General features: G+C 39.4%; 2 protein-coding genes and 1 long non-coding RNA gene across 8 annotated transcripts in view; 1 reads left to right on the top strand and 2 right to left on the bottom strand.

Annotated features, from left to right (window-relative positions):
* The window catches only part of LOC127580272 (putative adenosylhomocysteinase 3), a 77,088-nt gene extending 72,189 nt beyond the window's left edge, over positions 1-4,899 (bottom strand). For 3 of the 6 annotated variants that reach the window (XM_052033456.1, XM_052033457.1, XM_052033454.1), the window contains exon 1: positions 4,015-4,896. In XM_052033456.1, the coding sequence (XP_051889416.1) occupies positions 4,015-4,296 (282 nt within the window). In that variant the 5' untranslated portion in view covers positions 4,297-4,896. Of the gene's footprint in view, positions 1-4,014 lie in introns of all 6 variants that reach the window. The other 3 variants (XM_052033460.1, XM_052033455.1, XM_052033459.1) reach the window with 3 other exon arrangements.
* Positions 3,901-15,953, top strand: part of LOC127580273 (uncharacterized) — a 48,227-nt gene continuing 36,174 nt past the window's right edge. Inside the window, exon 1 of the long non-coding RNA XR_007957798.1 lies at positions 3,901-3,950. This is a non-coding gene — a long non-coding RNA (uncharacterized LOC127580273). The remainder of the gene's footprint in view (positions 3,951-15,953) is intronic.
* The window catches only part of smo (smoothened, frizzled class receptor), a 38,783-nt gene continuing 32,797 nt past the window's right edge, over positions 9,968-15,953 (bottom strand). The window contains exons 12-13 of the mRNA XM_052033453.1: positions 15,655-15,789; positions 9,968-14,746 (exon numbers count right to left, since the gene is read on the bottom strand). Of these exons, the coding sequence (XP_051889413.1) occupies positions 14,118-14,746; positions 15,655-15,789 (764 nt within the window). The 3' untranslated portion in view covers positions 9,968-14,117. The remainder of the gene's footprint in view (positions 14,747-15,654; positions 15,790-15,953) is intronic.

Consider the following 15,953-nt stretch of genomic DNA (forward strand, 5'->3'; position numbering starts at 1 on the left):
AGGCTACTTGGGACGGGGAAATAAATTCTGCACTTTCCAGTTTCATCTAGAACCCAAATAAAACATAATAAATGAAAATCAAAGGTGTCCAATATCATTTAAAATGACCTTTACAATAGAATACCACTTCCTAGATCAGAAGAGACAACTAATTGAATTACTCTTTGAAAGAAATGGTATAGACTCAATGGACTAGGTAGCCTTTTTTTGGTATATTATGTTTAGCTCCTGCAAGGCATTTTGTAGTTAAATGAAGCAGGAAATACTTGAAAGGCTTCTATTCTAGTGCAATATTCTAAACCACATGGGCTATCTGGAATTTAAGTCTAGCTGCAAATAATCAGTTTCCTTATACAGTCAGAACAGTAAGGTCATGACCCTATGCCTGTAAAGACACACTGTAAAAGCTAACAGAGCTACAAGTGGCTGAGACTGCAAGTACTGAAATTTGTCACAATTTACATATAAAAGTTATTCATACCAATCTTCTAGAAATTATTCAAAATTCACAAACTGAATTTTTAAAAATTCTCATGAGCAACTGATTTAACCATAGAATCTGTACAGACCCAATTTAAATAAAACAAATTAGCAAGCGAGTGCCATCTTGCTTACACCACAAAGGGAAGTTTATAAGCATGATAAAAGCTATTCAGTAAACAAGTCTTGACCACTGTTACATTATCACAAAGAAAGGTTTTACTTAAAACACCAGATTAGACTTTCTTACATTGGTTGGTTTATATGACACACTTGAACAGATTCAACTTTAACCATAGCCTTAGCAATTTCATTAAATAACCACAAGGCAGCTGCAATCTTTTTCTAGTATACTGCGAAGGGAGTCATTCATTTCTTCTGTTTGTCTTAACACTATGCAGAGCTTTGGACTTGCAAAAATCCTAAAATATTGATCAATTTGCTGACACATTGAAATATAGTTGTGTTATTAAATCATACAGTTCTGTAACATGATCTCAATTTCTGGGTTCAAAGCACAGCGATTTAAACAAAATCAGCTGGTTTGAATATTTAGCTTTGTGACATAGTTCACAATTTAAAAATTAAAGCTGTTGCTCAAAAGATGTTCTTAGAACTTCTAATTCAAAACAAAGATTTTTTTAAAAAAAGAAAGTTACCCATAAGCCCAAAGGCAAAAGGAAAATTATTCTAGCTATTATCATACATAAACATTTTTCACATCACATATAACAATGGCTCGTCACATTTAAAATGTCATTCATTATTCAGAATGGCATATCATAAAACTACATTATGTTAGTTCACTCAGCATTTACGATTTTCCTTACTTTTGTTTCCAATGTACTTCCAAAACTTCAGGCTAATGAAGAGAAGCAAAAAAAATACAACTTGTCCTATATTACAAATCTTTTTCTTTCTCAGTACTTTTAATGGTGGAAAATCCTCTATTAGCAACATTTGTTCCTGTAATGCAAATTTCCGATACACAGCTTTGCACAAATACCACTACCAAAACATTTTTGAAACATATTTCATGACACGTTTCAGTCAATCACACGGCTTGTAACTGACAAAGAACCAACACCGTCACAGAACTCTAGCAATACAAAACATCAGTATTCTAGATACAAAAACAAAATTACAGCTCAACTGTTAGATTAAAATGTCATCCTTTATTGTTGACCAACTGTCATCATTAAACTAGTCTAAAAAAAGTTTTGGATTATGACAAAGATATTCAAGTGAATGTAATAAATCAAACACTCTTAGATAGACACATGAATGACATAAAAATAGGGGGCTATGTGAGAAGGAAGGGTTAGATAGATCCTAGAGCAGGATAAAATGTCGGCACAACATTGTGGGCCGAAGGGCCTGTACTGTGCTGTAATGTTCTATGTATTCTTGACTTCAGAACAGAATAACATTATTTCATTACAATAGTGCACTCAAGTGAGCTAAAGTTATCAAACAATGGAAATGTCTTAAATCTTTAAAATAAAGGAATTCGACAAATAAGTGATCTCCAAACACAAACTACCCAGCCTGTGCACAAGCCAGGGACGCAGAGCAGGCAGATTTGTTGAACAAAAGTACTTGAACTACTGTTCAGAGTGAGAGAGACAGAGTGAGAGAGACAGAGTGAGAGAGACAGAGTGAGAGAGACAGAGTGAGAGAGACAGAGTGAGAGAGACAGAGTGAGAGAGACAGAGTGAGAGAGACAGAGTGAGAGAGACAGAGTGAGAGAGACAGAGTGAGAGAGACGGATATTAATTCCCACGACAGGACTTAGCGAGATAAAAATAAAGCAAGATTAGAAGTCTGAAATACATACTTCCCAAACATTCTCTAGAAAGCAATGTTTGAGCACTGGAACTATTTGGAATCATAAGAGATGACCAAATGGCCCTTTGTGCCAATGGTGGCTTTTGGAAAGAACTCTCAGTCAATTTCAATCCCCAATCTTTTCCTACTGCCTTAAATATTATTCTTCACAACCATCTACTTAATTCTGTTTGAAAGTTATTACAAAGTCTGCTTACACTAGACTTTCATTCAAATTGTAGTATTTTAGAAGGTAACAACAGAGTAGCTAACAAGAAACTCATCTCTTTCTGATTTTGCATCTCTTCACCTTGCTATGTCCCTATCAGCCAACTATCCCAAACTCATGTTCATTTATTATCAAGTCTATCCTTTTTGGTTACAATCCTCCCGTCAATGGAACATATCAAACTGCTTCTTGGGTTGGAACTCCAATGCAGCAAAAAAAAATTATAATTGTAGAATTTTTAATGGTCCAGGGATCATATCATAGGTATGGGATTGCTAGCTACGCATTGCCAGACCAACATCTCGAAGCTTGGGATATTGAACCAGAGATACGAGTCCAAAGACAATTAAATTCAAACAATTAAATAAAAAAGCTGGCACCAACAGTAACATCCATGAATCTTCTGGATTATTACAAAAAAAAAATCTGGTTCACTAAAGTTCTTTGAGGATTGAAACCTACCATCACAACTTAGTCTGGTCCAGAACACCCAACATGGTTGTCTCTAAATTCAGTCTTCAGTTCAGGAGCAATTAGAAATGGACAATACGTGCCAGCAACATACACATCCAGTGAACAAGAGTCAACAACTGCTTCAACAGGAGCAACCTATTCAGTCTCTTTTCCGCAGGTACTTATTCAGTTTCATTTTAAAAGTATCTATTGATTCTGCTTCCATTACTTTTATAGCCATCCAGTTACTAATCATCACCATAATCTGCACACATTTTCCCTTTTATCTCCTCCATTGTATCTTTACCCTCTAATTTACATTTGTACTCCATCAACATTCAGAAACAGCTATTTTCCTTGTGTATAACTCATCATGATCTTTAATACCTCTATAAAATTTCCCACTCAACTTTTTTTTGCTCCAACAAACTCTTCCGGTCTAACCTTGCAGTCTCATCCCTGGGGCCATCAAATAACATCAGAGTTGGCAGAAATGCATTACATGCCAATGGCCATGTGTCGTGGCCCCAGTGTACAAAGCCAAGGGTTAAACATTAATTGATTTTCGAAAAAAAACAAATAATTCTCACCAAAATAATGGGGAAGGGGAACAAGACTGGGCATTGGTTAATTAGATAGTTTTTTTTATATAAAGCAGAAGCAATGGGCAGAATGGTTTTGTAGCTCTGTGCTACATCAGGAATGAAGGGCCAGTCAAAGGTGGGCGGATTAATACAAATGTCATTACTGTGCAAACCAGAAGCCCCGCCCCTATGGGGCGCAGGGCCCGAGTACTGATTCATTCAACAGCGCTCGATGGTTAACCTTCCGCCACAAAGGGAAAAGATCCGCGATGGTCGTTAACCGCCAGCTCCATCTCGTCAAAACCCCACACCAACCCCTCTCTCCGGTGATGAGTGATAGACACCGAGGCACAAGGCGCAGAACTGTACGGAACCGAGTGAGTGAGGGGGAGAATAGGGAACGCGGAAAGGGTTCGCCGGGTCAGGCTCATGCCGCCTCACCTTTTTCACGGTCCGTGGCGCTTCCATGACGGTCCCGTCCGCGTTGAACGTGTCCCCGTTCTGCGCGGCCTCCATCCGTTTCATTGCCGACTTGGAGTCCTTGGTTGCAGTGCTCAGCGGCGGCAGGTGATGATGCTTGACTTCCTCCGCCGAGGCTGTTGCCGTGGGCTCTCCGTCTTTTGTCTGGACGCTGTTGCCCTCGCCGCTCACATTATCCGAGGCCACCACAGCCTCTTTCAGCTCCACCTCGGCCAGCTTCGCCGTGACGACCTGAAGCGACATGTTGTGGTCTGTTTCTGTCGCCTTTTCTCTCAAGAAAGACACTCGTTTCTCTCAAACTCTAACTCTGCCACTCGCCGCACCACCAGACCGCGTACGCCCCGCCTCTCCACTGTTACAGCTTCCAATGGCCCCGCGTTATCGGGCCCTGTAGTTCTCCGCTTCTACTGGTGGTGTCGGCCAGCGACACCCTTCCCACGGTCCACGTCACGGGCGCCGCAAAGGTTACCGGTCAACGTAGTTCTTTTACCTTCCTTTCACGACCTCAGCACAGACGTGAGGACTACATGTCCCAGAACGCGATTCGGCTGCGCATTTATATGGGTGTTGTAGTCTGGTCTGTTCCTGAGGACAAGAAAGTTTGGGCAGGATTTTCCAAAAATATTCTCCATACGTGGAGTCAAAAGCTTTTATGAAGTCAGAAAAGGCCAGGTATGGTGGTGGAGAATCAAAAACTGGGAATTTGAAATAAAAGTAGGAAATAATCGGCAGGTCACACCTCATCTGTAAAGAGAGAAACACAATGTTACACGTCAATGATCCTACATCAGTTCAGTAACTGTCTTTCACACTCCTCAAATGTTGCTTCAGTTTTTACCTGTACTACCTCAATGCACTCTGTACTAACCCAATGTAACTGCACTGTGTAATGAATGGACCTGTCCGATCAGTATGCAAGACACGTTTTTCACTGTACCTCGGTACAAGTGACAATAATAAACCAATACCAATACTAATTTCCTGTTTTTATTTCATGCACAGTGGTTGATGCTGTTCCCTACATTTTTTTTCTTGGAGTTGTCATACAGTGGAAATCATCTCTGTTGAATCTGCATTGCAACTTTGGAAAGAGCTCTTCCGTCACTGGACGGAGGTGGTAGTACACAAAAAAAAAGTAAAGATAATTTCAGATCAAAGGAAGAGGCTTATAAAGTTGCCAGGAAATTGCACTGGGCATGAGAATTGGGAGCATTTTAAAATTCATTGAAAGAAGACCAAAAAAAATGAAGAAAGGGAAGATAGAATATGAACGTAAAGTGGCAAGAAACATAATAATGTATTGTAAACAAAGATGAGCAGAGGCAACTGGTAGATGTGGATGGAGGTGAATTTATAATATAGAATAAGGATATGTCAGAGAAACCAAAGATTTTCTGTATTTTCTGTTTCCTTATGATATAGAAGTAGGTAATTTGCCCCATTAATGCCAACTCTCATGGCATCCTATCAATTCCATTCCTCCCACTTATTTCTTTATAACTTGCTGTCTCACATATTCATACTGAACCCCCTTGAAGTGCCTACCACCCTCCCACCCTAGTAATTTACAGCAGCCAATTAATGACCAACAATATCTTTGGGATGTGGGAGGAAACTGAAGCACCTGAGAAAAATCCAGCTGGTCACAGGGAGACTGTGCAAGCTTCACACGTACAGCACTGAAGGTTAGGATCAAACACTTCATTGGAGCTGTGAAACAGCTACACTACCTGCAGAACCTCTGTTCCGCACCACATCAGAAGATGCAAAAAAAATCTGTCATACATGCTAGAGAACCAAGGATGGAATGATAATGAGGAACTGAAAGAAATTATTACAAGTTTATAAAAAAAAGTGCTGGAACAGCTGGTGTATCTGAAAGCTGGTAAATTACATGGACTTGTATTTCTTATTTTTCTTATGACATTGAAGGCCATATGGCCCATTGAGTCTATGCTGGTTCTCAGAGCATTCTGATCAGTCCATTTCCCCCAATTATTTCCCTGTAACCGGTTCTCTCTCAGATGCCCTACTGATTCTTCTGACAACCATTGACACTAAAGTAATTTACAATTCAGCATACCTTTGGGAGCAAGTGTGAATGTGACCTTTTTCATTTAAAAAAGGAAAGAGAGAGAAAATTGAAAGTACCAACTCTTTAGTCTAATATCAGTAGTAGGGAAATTGCTGAAATCTATCTTGCAAGACATTGTAACAGAACAGCTGGAAAAGAATAATAGACTTGAGCTGAGTCAGTATGGAGTTATGAAAGGGAAATCTTGTTTGAATAATGCATTGAGTTCTCTGAAGATGTGGCAATAGAATAGATAAGAAGGAACTATTGGATGTAGTATGTTTGGATTTTGAGGAGGCTTTTCGTAAGGTTCCACACCAGAAGTTGGTTGACAAGATTAAAACACATTGAATTGGGGGTAATATACTGGCATAAATCGAGAATTGGTTAACTGATAAAAAAGCAAAAAATGGGAATAAACAGATTGGCAGGCTGTGACTAGTGGAGCACTGCCGATTTTGGTACTGGGGCCCCACCTATTCACACTCTATATCAAAATTTGGCTGAGGGAACCAAATGTCAAGTCTCTACATTTGCTGATGATACAAAACAAAATAGGATTGTAAGCAGAAAGGAGGATGTAAAGAGGTTTCAAAAAGATGTAGACGAGCTAAGTGAATAGTGAAAACATATCAGGTCAAAAATAATGTAGAAAAACGTGAGTCCATTCTGCTTTGGTGCACAAACAGAAATGCTGAGTGTTTTCTTTTTATAATGGTGACAGATTAGGAAAGATTAATGTTCAATGGGACCAAGTCACTGAGAACCAACATGACGGTGCTGAAAACAGTTAGGAAGGCAAATGGCATGTTTGTGTTTATAACAGGAAGATTTGAATGCAGGAAGAAAAATATCTTATATCAATTATATACGTCCATGATTAGACCACATCTGAAGCATTGTGTACCGTTTTGGGCTCTTTATCTAAGAAAGAGTGTACTTGCCTGAGAGGAAGTACAGTAAAGATTCAGTATATTGTTTCTAAACTTGGTGTGCTTGCCGTATTAGTAGAGATTGAGTAAAATATGTAGAAGAATGAGAGGAGATCTTATTCAAACTTACAAAATTCTTACAGAGCTACACAGGGTGCATGCAGGGAGGAGGGTTCCCCATCTGAGCAGTCTCAAATCAGGTCTCAAAAGAAGGGTTAGTCTATTATAGGAGTGAAGATATTAACTGGAAGCTGGAGTAGGCTACTCAGTCATTTAACCCTGCCCCACCATTTAATAAGGTTATGGCTAATCTGATAGTAAGCTCATCTCTACATTCTTGGCTGCTTGTGGTTTACAGACTACAGTCTAGCTAGATATTAATGCATTGTAACTTTTTTAAGAAGATAAATCAATGTAATAATAACATTCATCTGCATAAGATGTTGTAAGACTGAGTGGTTCCCCGTGCAGGGGGTTTCATTATCATGGAGCTTCTGTTGGCTATGACTTTTTCAGATCAGACCAACAAGGTTGCTCTGTTCCCTTCAAGCATGTACATCACGAAATCCAACACTACATATATGGTCCCCGCAGTAAGTGCCTTGCCATTAATGAGCCAGAGATACAACTTTTAAATTAGGTTCTCTTGGCCGGAAAAACAAATCAGTATTTACAGCCTTGAAATTGGACATTATGTTCTCATGCATTTTTAATTGCTGGTTGGGATATCAGCCTTGGCTAACTGCATAGCATTCTTGTCTCTGTATTGGAAAGTAGTGAATTTGTGTCTTCCTCCAGATGCATGAACAGATAATCCACATTCACTGCAACATAAGGTACTTCTTTGCCCTACTCAAGAAAGTAGACGGAGCTTTGGTTTTATATGTCATGTGAAAGAAGGGCTGTGACAATGCAGCACTCCTTCAGTATTGCATTAAACATGGATATGATCTGATCTCTATCACATTACTATAACAAAGGTAAAATAATATAAATGATAAAAATCTGAAATAGAAACAAAATTCAAAAAATAGTCTGCAGGTGAGGAAGCATCAGTAAAAAGAGAAATAAAGTTTCTGGTTGATGATCTTTCATCACAAGTGGAAAAGATTTATTATTTCTAGAGGCAAGGGAAGATGGGACACAAAAGATCTATGCAAAAGAGGTGCAAATGACAGCAACAACTGCCTAAAAATATGGGTGCAGTAGAAATTATCTGAAATTGTTGAACTCAGTGAAATTAAGTTTAGAAGGCTGTAAAATGACTGATCAAAAGATGAGGTGCCGTTCCTTGCATTTTCATACAACTTTGATAGAACTTTAAAAATGGCTAAGGTCAGGATGAGTGTTAAAGAAATGAAAGAGAATTATTCATTAAATAGGGAGATTTGTGATATGAAAGATGAGGACAAAAAGAACCCTATCTTGACTTGGAAGAGAATGAAGTGGTCAGGGTAGAATTGGAGGAAGCTGGATGAACATGGTCATCATGCAACAACAGTGGAGGAAAATGGAAAGCATATCAATGCAGAAGGTGGCATATTTGGAACACATGCATAACAGACAGAGGAACTGGAATAATAAAGTTTTTCCATTGAAGCAGTTTGGAATGAGGTTTCATTAGGATAGCTTAGATCTTTTGGTAGATATTGAAGGCAGTAGTCGAGGAGGGGAAGGAAAAGATGGAGGTGAGTCAAGTGAATAAAGACTTAGTTTGTAAAGTGCTTTACATCCATTGCTGCTTTTTTTTGAAGTGTAGCCTCTATTATAGAAAAATGCAGCACAGTATTTACACAAGGTCCCACATATTGCATTGACATAAATTACCAAATTATGATTCCCTTGTTGAATAAAGGATAAATGTTGGCCAGGGCTTTTGAGGAATACCTTTGTACATGTATTGTGGGATCTTATACATCTATTTTAGAGAGCAGATGTTGCCTTGGTCTAAGCTGCATCCAAAGGACAGCATCTCAGTTGATTCAGTACTACCTTATGAATGTACAGTACTGGAATTGTCATCATTAATTATGTATGCAAGTCTCTGGCGTCAGACTGGAACTGGAACCCACAACGTTCTCTTTTTTTTTCTGAGCAACTTCGGAGGCCATTCAGCCCATTGAATCTATGTTGGCTCTCAGAGCATTACCATCAGTCCCATTCCCCCCAATTATTTTCTTGTAACTTATTGTCTCCCATATACCCTGTTCTCCTGCTGATAACCTAAACCAGGGAAAATTTACAGCAGCCAATTAACTTACCAACCAGCATTCTCCTCTAATGGGAGAAAACCCAGACAGTCTCTGGGGAAAAAAAAATGCAACCTCCACACAAGCTTCACCCAAGGTCTGGATTGAGCCCAGGTTCTTAGAGCTATGAGAAAGCAGCACTAACTGCTGCACTACCTTGTGGCCTGGAGTACTTTTAAATGATTGAAAATTGTGTGAATAATGACGTTGAATAATTTGTACACAATAATCAATAAACACACACTGCGGCAGGAGAATTAATCCGGCTATCTAATAACACCTGGCGTTTCCAATTAAAGAGAGTTATGCACCATCATAAACTCGGTCTAGGAAAACTAAAGATCCTGTGTTTTGGCCAAAATGGTAAGGCAAGATGTCAATTCCTGGTAATAAGTATTACTATTCATCCTATTGGGTGAGTGAGAATGAGATTTGACTATGATGGTTCTGGCAGTAGAGCAGCATGGTGTCACTCTTGGGCTCATGTACAAACAATAGATCCTCAAGGCAAAGTAGGCTTGTCTCTGGAAGAGCCAGCCCAGCATAAATATGCTTCCATAATTCCTGGGGAGAAAACTGGAAAACAATTGGAAAAACAAAACTTGATGTTTATTGGTTTAAATTTTATTGTAAAATGATCAGGTGAAAAACATTTTATGAAGTAGATGCAAACTAAGAAATTAAGTGTTAAAAATGACATTTTTCCACTACAAAAGTTTCACACTACTGACCTCTATATACACTGATCACAATTAAGTTTTAAATGGCTATATATGATAGAAAAATAACCATTTCTATAAAAAAATATCAAGTTTTCAACATTTGACAGAAATAGACTATGAGTTGGCAGAGAAAGTGAGTAAGGCGAGGATCAGGATTACCAAGATCTCATTATGTCAGATTTTTATTGGGTTCACACATACAATGTATGCATACTTACTTGTAGGTGCATTTTTACCTTGAGTATTAGTGTACAATGAGTGACAGTAAATCAGCAGTAATTGAGAAATAAAGGTGAGGACCGGCAATCTGGTATCACCCAGTTTGCTCTATCGGACAATATTAAAATTACTCCCGATAAAGTGCACCTCACATTTCATGAGTAACAAGAACCACCAACATTTTACCTTTTGGAGTAATCGAAGGCAACATAGATAAATAATGTTATTTTTAAAAATGCAGGATGTGTTTAAATATAAGAGTGGGGTGGTCAACAAATCTAACCGACCTATCACTCTGTGATTGATATTTCTATCACCAGAAGGCTGAGTTGCTGTCAGTGACAGGTAGCCTTGACCAGCAACATGCATGGAAACATGTGGTTCCTCATTGACAAGTCAAGCTTGGAAAATTCCAACTCTCACCCTGTATCAACAAATTGTAACATTGGGCAGTGGAATCTTTGCAATTAAAAGTGCACGGAGCAATTCCTGATTACGTTCATTCAAAATGTACTCATAGTTGGAGACAGCACTTTGATTTGTACAATATTGAAATAAATATTAAAGGTTATTGGAGTTAGGTGGGATTGCAGAATGGAGGTTACAGATTAACCATATTTTTACTGAATGGTGAAATAGAGTCAGGTGGCAGAGTAGTGTACTCCCCCTAATTTATAGGTTCATATGTATCAGCAGGTGCTCTCGTTCAGGTTAGAAATCTGGGGTACCACTCCTTCTGGTGCTCCACAAGAATGTCTTTAGACTAGTTAACCTGATCTACTATCCTCTGGATCTTGGACCAAGCACTCTACAACCAGATGCCATTGAGCGCACTGACTGCTGCTACTGCTAGTGGTAGCTTGCCAGAGTCAGAATGAGGCATAGAGTAAAACAGCATAGCAAGAGCACTGTGGAGACAAACTATGTCATGACAAATTGGACTCTTGGTTTACTGGGTCTGTTAGATTTGGGGGCAAATGCTCATCCAGAGTAAATTACAGCAGAACTTTGATTGCATTTTGGCACAAATTGCCATTAAAATTGGAAAATCATAGGCAGTTGTATAAGAGTAGTAGGGAAGGGAAATGCCCTTGTACATGAGTGAGTGGTTAGGGCAGGACTTGATGGGATTATCCTCTTTACCTGCCACCTCTCAACCCAATGAGAATAGTCAGAGGTGACACTGGATAAATACAATTCCTCATTACAGACAGCTTACTAGCACAAAAATCACAACCAATAGGTGGTGGAATACAAAGCACAACACTGACTATGATTGTTGAACATTCCTTTGCTACACGTGGACATTTTAACCATTTGAAATCAGTGGGTTGATGGCTTTGTTACAGTAGCAAAGGGAGATTTCAGTCAACCACAACATAATTTCAAGCGTGGTGAGATCAGTACTCCAGTTATCAGGACGGTGAACAATTGAGGGAGGAGGGAATCAGTAGGCATCACACTCCCAAATTGCTAACATCCTGTGAAGTGTTGTGGGTGCTAATTCAGAAATATTGACAATGCTTTGTAGTACAACGGTAACCAAATCAGATGTTTTATTTCCTTGTAACTCAGTATCTTGTAGTTCTAACTTCTAACGTTTACAATACCACCTTATATCTTTTTTTTAAATGTTACTTATCCTTTTGCTTACAAAATATTTTTCTATATTAAAATAATGGTCCTCAATTCTGATGCATGATCCGGTCAAACAAAATTGCTCGATCACAGAGCCTACACTGCAATGTTCTTCATTAAACTTTTTATATCCAAAAAAGATTCAGGCAATAAAAGTAATTTCAAAATATTTGAAGTACATTATGTCTCTCAATGGACAATCAAATCAGAGTCATTTTAAGGGGTTCAGCACCACAAATGTTAGGAGAACACCAAGGAGAACAGTTCATGTGGCCAAGCTGTTATGGTTGCCCATTATATGGAGTTACTGAATGTGCTTGGGCTTTGGTTGGACTAGAAACTGCATCAGGTAAGCAGCTGGAATGTATTTATCATAAGCAAAATTCCCCAAGGTTTTTCAATGAAGTACACAGAACTCCACTTTGATCTGGAAGGAGATATCGCGAGAAAGACTAAGCATTTGGAAAAGAAATGGGTAGTAAGGAAATTGTTAGACTCGGAAAGGAGAGAGACAAAGGGATTTTTTTTATATGGGTGGGGAGGTGGACTAGGCATTACTGCCAATGGTAAAGAGAGATGCACAAGAGTTCAAAATTGGAAAAGCACCAAGATGTTAGGTTTGTAGGACTGGATGGGATTGCAGAGAAAGAGGGTTGATGCCATCAAAGGATTTAAGAACAAATTTTAAAGTTACTGGGGATTCACAGCTAATGTAGATATGCAAAGACAGAGCAAGTGGAATTTGCAACAGGATGGAATGAGGGCAACATTGTTTTGAATGACATGACATTTACAAGAGGTTAACAGCCAGAAAAGTAGTGGATTAAAAGGGTAAAGGATGATTATAGTTGAAGTTGCAGATTAGGGAGGGGATGACCAGTTTGAGCAGGATTAAGACAGATTATCTGTCACTATTTGCTATTCCTGCAATATGGTTACTACCACAAGACTGTATCCAAGGACCACTCCAACATGTACGCCATCTACAATAAAACACAGCAGACAACAACATGACAAACTTTAGTGAAGCTTTAAAGGTGCAACTGTTGGTGCTCATGTATGTTAGACTGTATAACCATCACAGATCTCAGCTGCCAAGCAGGTTTGGGCATCTATTGATTAACATTCCTCCTTCCTTTTAGAGCATGTGAGGCTGATACTTTCCCGGATAAAACCCCCAATCATCATTTCCCAAATCTGATCAAAATTGTTTTTTTATATTAAAAGAGTTTTAGCAAATGATCTTAAGTTGTCCTTAATTTTTAACCTTTCAAAATGTCATAAACAACAAAGAACATCTTTGTGAAATAAAACACATCAACACTGTAAACAAAAATGTAAACAGTTAAAATTTGGGAGGTGTCATTCAGTAGCACAGGAAACATTTTACAGTGAAATTATTAAAGGGAGAGCCCCATAAGAAATTCACTCATTATTCAACTGGTTGCAGAGTCAGTGAAAGGGATCATCAAGTTTAAATTACAACTCAGAGAATGAAAATTCTTCATACAAACAATTACTGGAGTCTGGAATGCTTTATTAAAGGGCTTGGCTAAAGGAGAGACATTGGATCTAATAAGGAAATTGGATATGAATTCAAAGGGAGGGACAAGCAATGGGATTGGATTTATATTGTTCTAGGAAAGAGCCAGTACACACAGGCTGGGATGAATGGCCAGATCTTATTCTGTAGTCTTCTACGGTATAACCTAGTGGGCATTTACAAAATGCAATTGAAGATAAAGTGTAAAAAAGCATCTAAATTTTTATCAAGATCAATGAATAATCCTCGTCTAGCAGAATGCAGAACCATAGACAGAAGCTACTTGCATTCCCAGTCTGGGTTGATTCAGAGCCTTAGCTCTGAAAATGTCTTGAATAACTTTACCAAACTGGTCTGTCAGGATAGTTTATTAACAATGTGACCCGTAAACATGGGCATTGAAGTCAAGGACCTCTTTTCAGTTCATGGTAGCTAGTATGCTTTGTAACTTTGATCACTTTGAGAATGGTAGTAAACCACTTCCTACTGTTTCCATGATCTCATTCAAGCAATGAATTTACTTGCAGCACTAGCTTTTCATACTTCTAACTGATCAGTAAAGTACCTTCTCTGGTTTCTACAAATTTATTTGAAATGCAGTGGACATTTACTGAAGTTCCCAGTAGAAGTCAGACAGTGCTGCTCCTCATGTTGTTAATGCTTAAACAATTCCAATAGACCCAAGGTTCAAAAATCTGAGTCAGCATCCACTAACTCTGTATCCACCAAATTTGTTCTTGAATGTATAGGTGCAATAGCAGTCCTTCTCCCCTGGGATGTGGGTAAATGGGGGATATTAATTGCAGGGAGTCCTCCGAGCTCCATATTGGCAGAGGGATGGGTGACTGCACGATTGCATGGTCTCTGCGGAGGCCAGAATCGATCTCCGTGAGAAAATCCCAGGTCACTCTGCAGTACGTCCTCAACTGAAAGGGGGTTGGCAATCAAATTTAGAGGTGGATTCCCTCTGTGCCCTGAAGAGCTACTATGTGCTCCTCTGAGATGTCTCCCATCATGGGGTCCAGGGCTGAATTCATATTCCAAAAAAGCGCCTGGTAAAATATCCTGCATGCTAGCTGGTTCTGCTGCTTTAGAAACCAAGCTTTTCTGCCCCATCAACTTGGGCAAGCGTGGGATGGTACTAGATGCTCTTTCAGTGCAGTAGCCCATGTCTTGTGGCTCCTCTGGAGACCCAAGAGGTCCAACACGTTTCTTCCTCCTCTTCTTCTTTTTCTTCTTCCCAGATTTCTTCTGAAGTTCTGGGGGAATCTCAGCCTCAATAATCCAGAGGTCCTTCTTATTGTCATCCGGGGGAACTGAAATGGAAGATAACAGTATCAAACAGTAGTTCCAACTTCTCTGTCTCTCAGTTTCAAACTAATATAACCCACAATTGGAATTGGACTCTATGCCGTCAAAAACAATTCTGACTTAATGATGAAAGCAAGGTCATAGATGAAGAAGCTGAAGATAACTGGGCTACAAAACAGCCCTGAGGAACTTCTGCAGCACAGGTATGGGGTGTAATGACAAAATCTACGGCCACTTTCCTTTGCACAAGGTATGACTTCAACCAGCAGAGTGATTTCCCTTTGATATCCAATGACTTCAATTTTTATCAGGGCTACTTGATGCCCCATTTGGTCAGGTGCTGCCGTGGTGTAAAGAGCAGTCACTCTCACCTCACCTCTGGAATTAAGCTCACTGTTCCATGTTTGGACCAAGGCTGTGATGAGGTCTGGAGCTGAGTGGTCATGACAAAACCCAAACTGGACATCATTGAGTTGGTTATTGGAGGGTAGGTGCTGCTTGACAGCATTTTTGCCAACATCTTCCCAGTTTTCTTCTGGAGTTCTTGGGGAACTGCAGCCTCAGTGATTTTTCTGATTGTTGAGAGTAGGTTACTTGGATTGGACTGATTAGCCAGATTTGATGTGTGATACTTTTTGTGGGCAGCACATAATTGTCAGGTAAGTGTGGGTGTTGTAGTAGTGCTGGGACAACTTGGTTTGGGCCTGCCATGTTCTGCAGCACAAGTGTTCGATGTTACAATTGAATGTTGTCTGGAACCATAGCCTTTGTAAACACATGGTACCTCTCCCTACATTTGCCACAAGCCAAACAGTATGACTGAAGTTTAAGCTGCATTTTTAACATTGTACTGGAACTCAAAAATTACATCAGTTTATTGATTGACTACTGATTATCAAAGTGGCAAACTCACCTGGTGTTTCTACTGGAGTGACAGAAATGTCCTGAGGTAAAATGGCTCCCCTTCGGGCCACCATCTTGGTTACGTGTTGAGCCCAGGCAGATGAGAGGTCAGCAGATGGCTCATTCAGATCAAAGTTGATTCCAGCTAAAAACACAGGATGTCTTTAAGATATTGATTTTTTCTTCTAATCTGCCCTTCCCCTCCTCTTATGTGTTTTATGTGAATCCTCTTGTTGCCTGTAGCTCCTGTGAAGGTGAGCCTCATAACAATGTCACTCAGAATTAGGCACCCAGCAAGTTGTTTTTACT

Source organism: Pristis pectinata, chromosome 19 (genome assembly GCF_009764475.1).
Source record: "Pristis pectinata isolate sPriPec2 chromosome 19, sPriPec2.1.pri, whole genome shotgun sequence".
Taxonomy (NCBI): Eukaryota; Metazoa; Chordata; class Chondrichthyes; order Rhinopristiformes; family Pristidae; genus Pristis; species Pristis pectinata.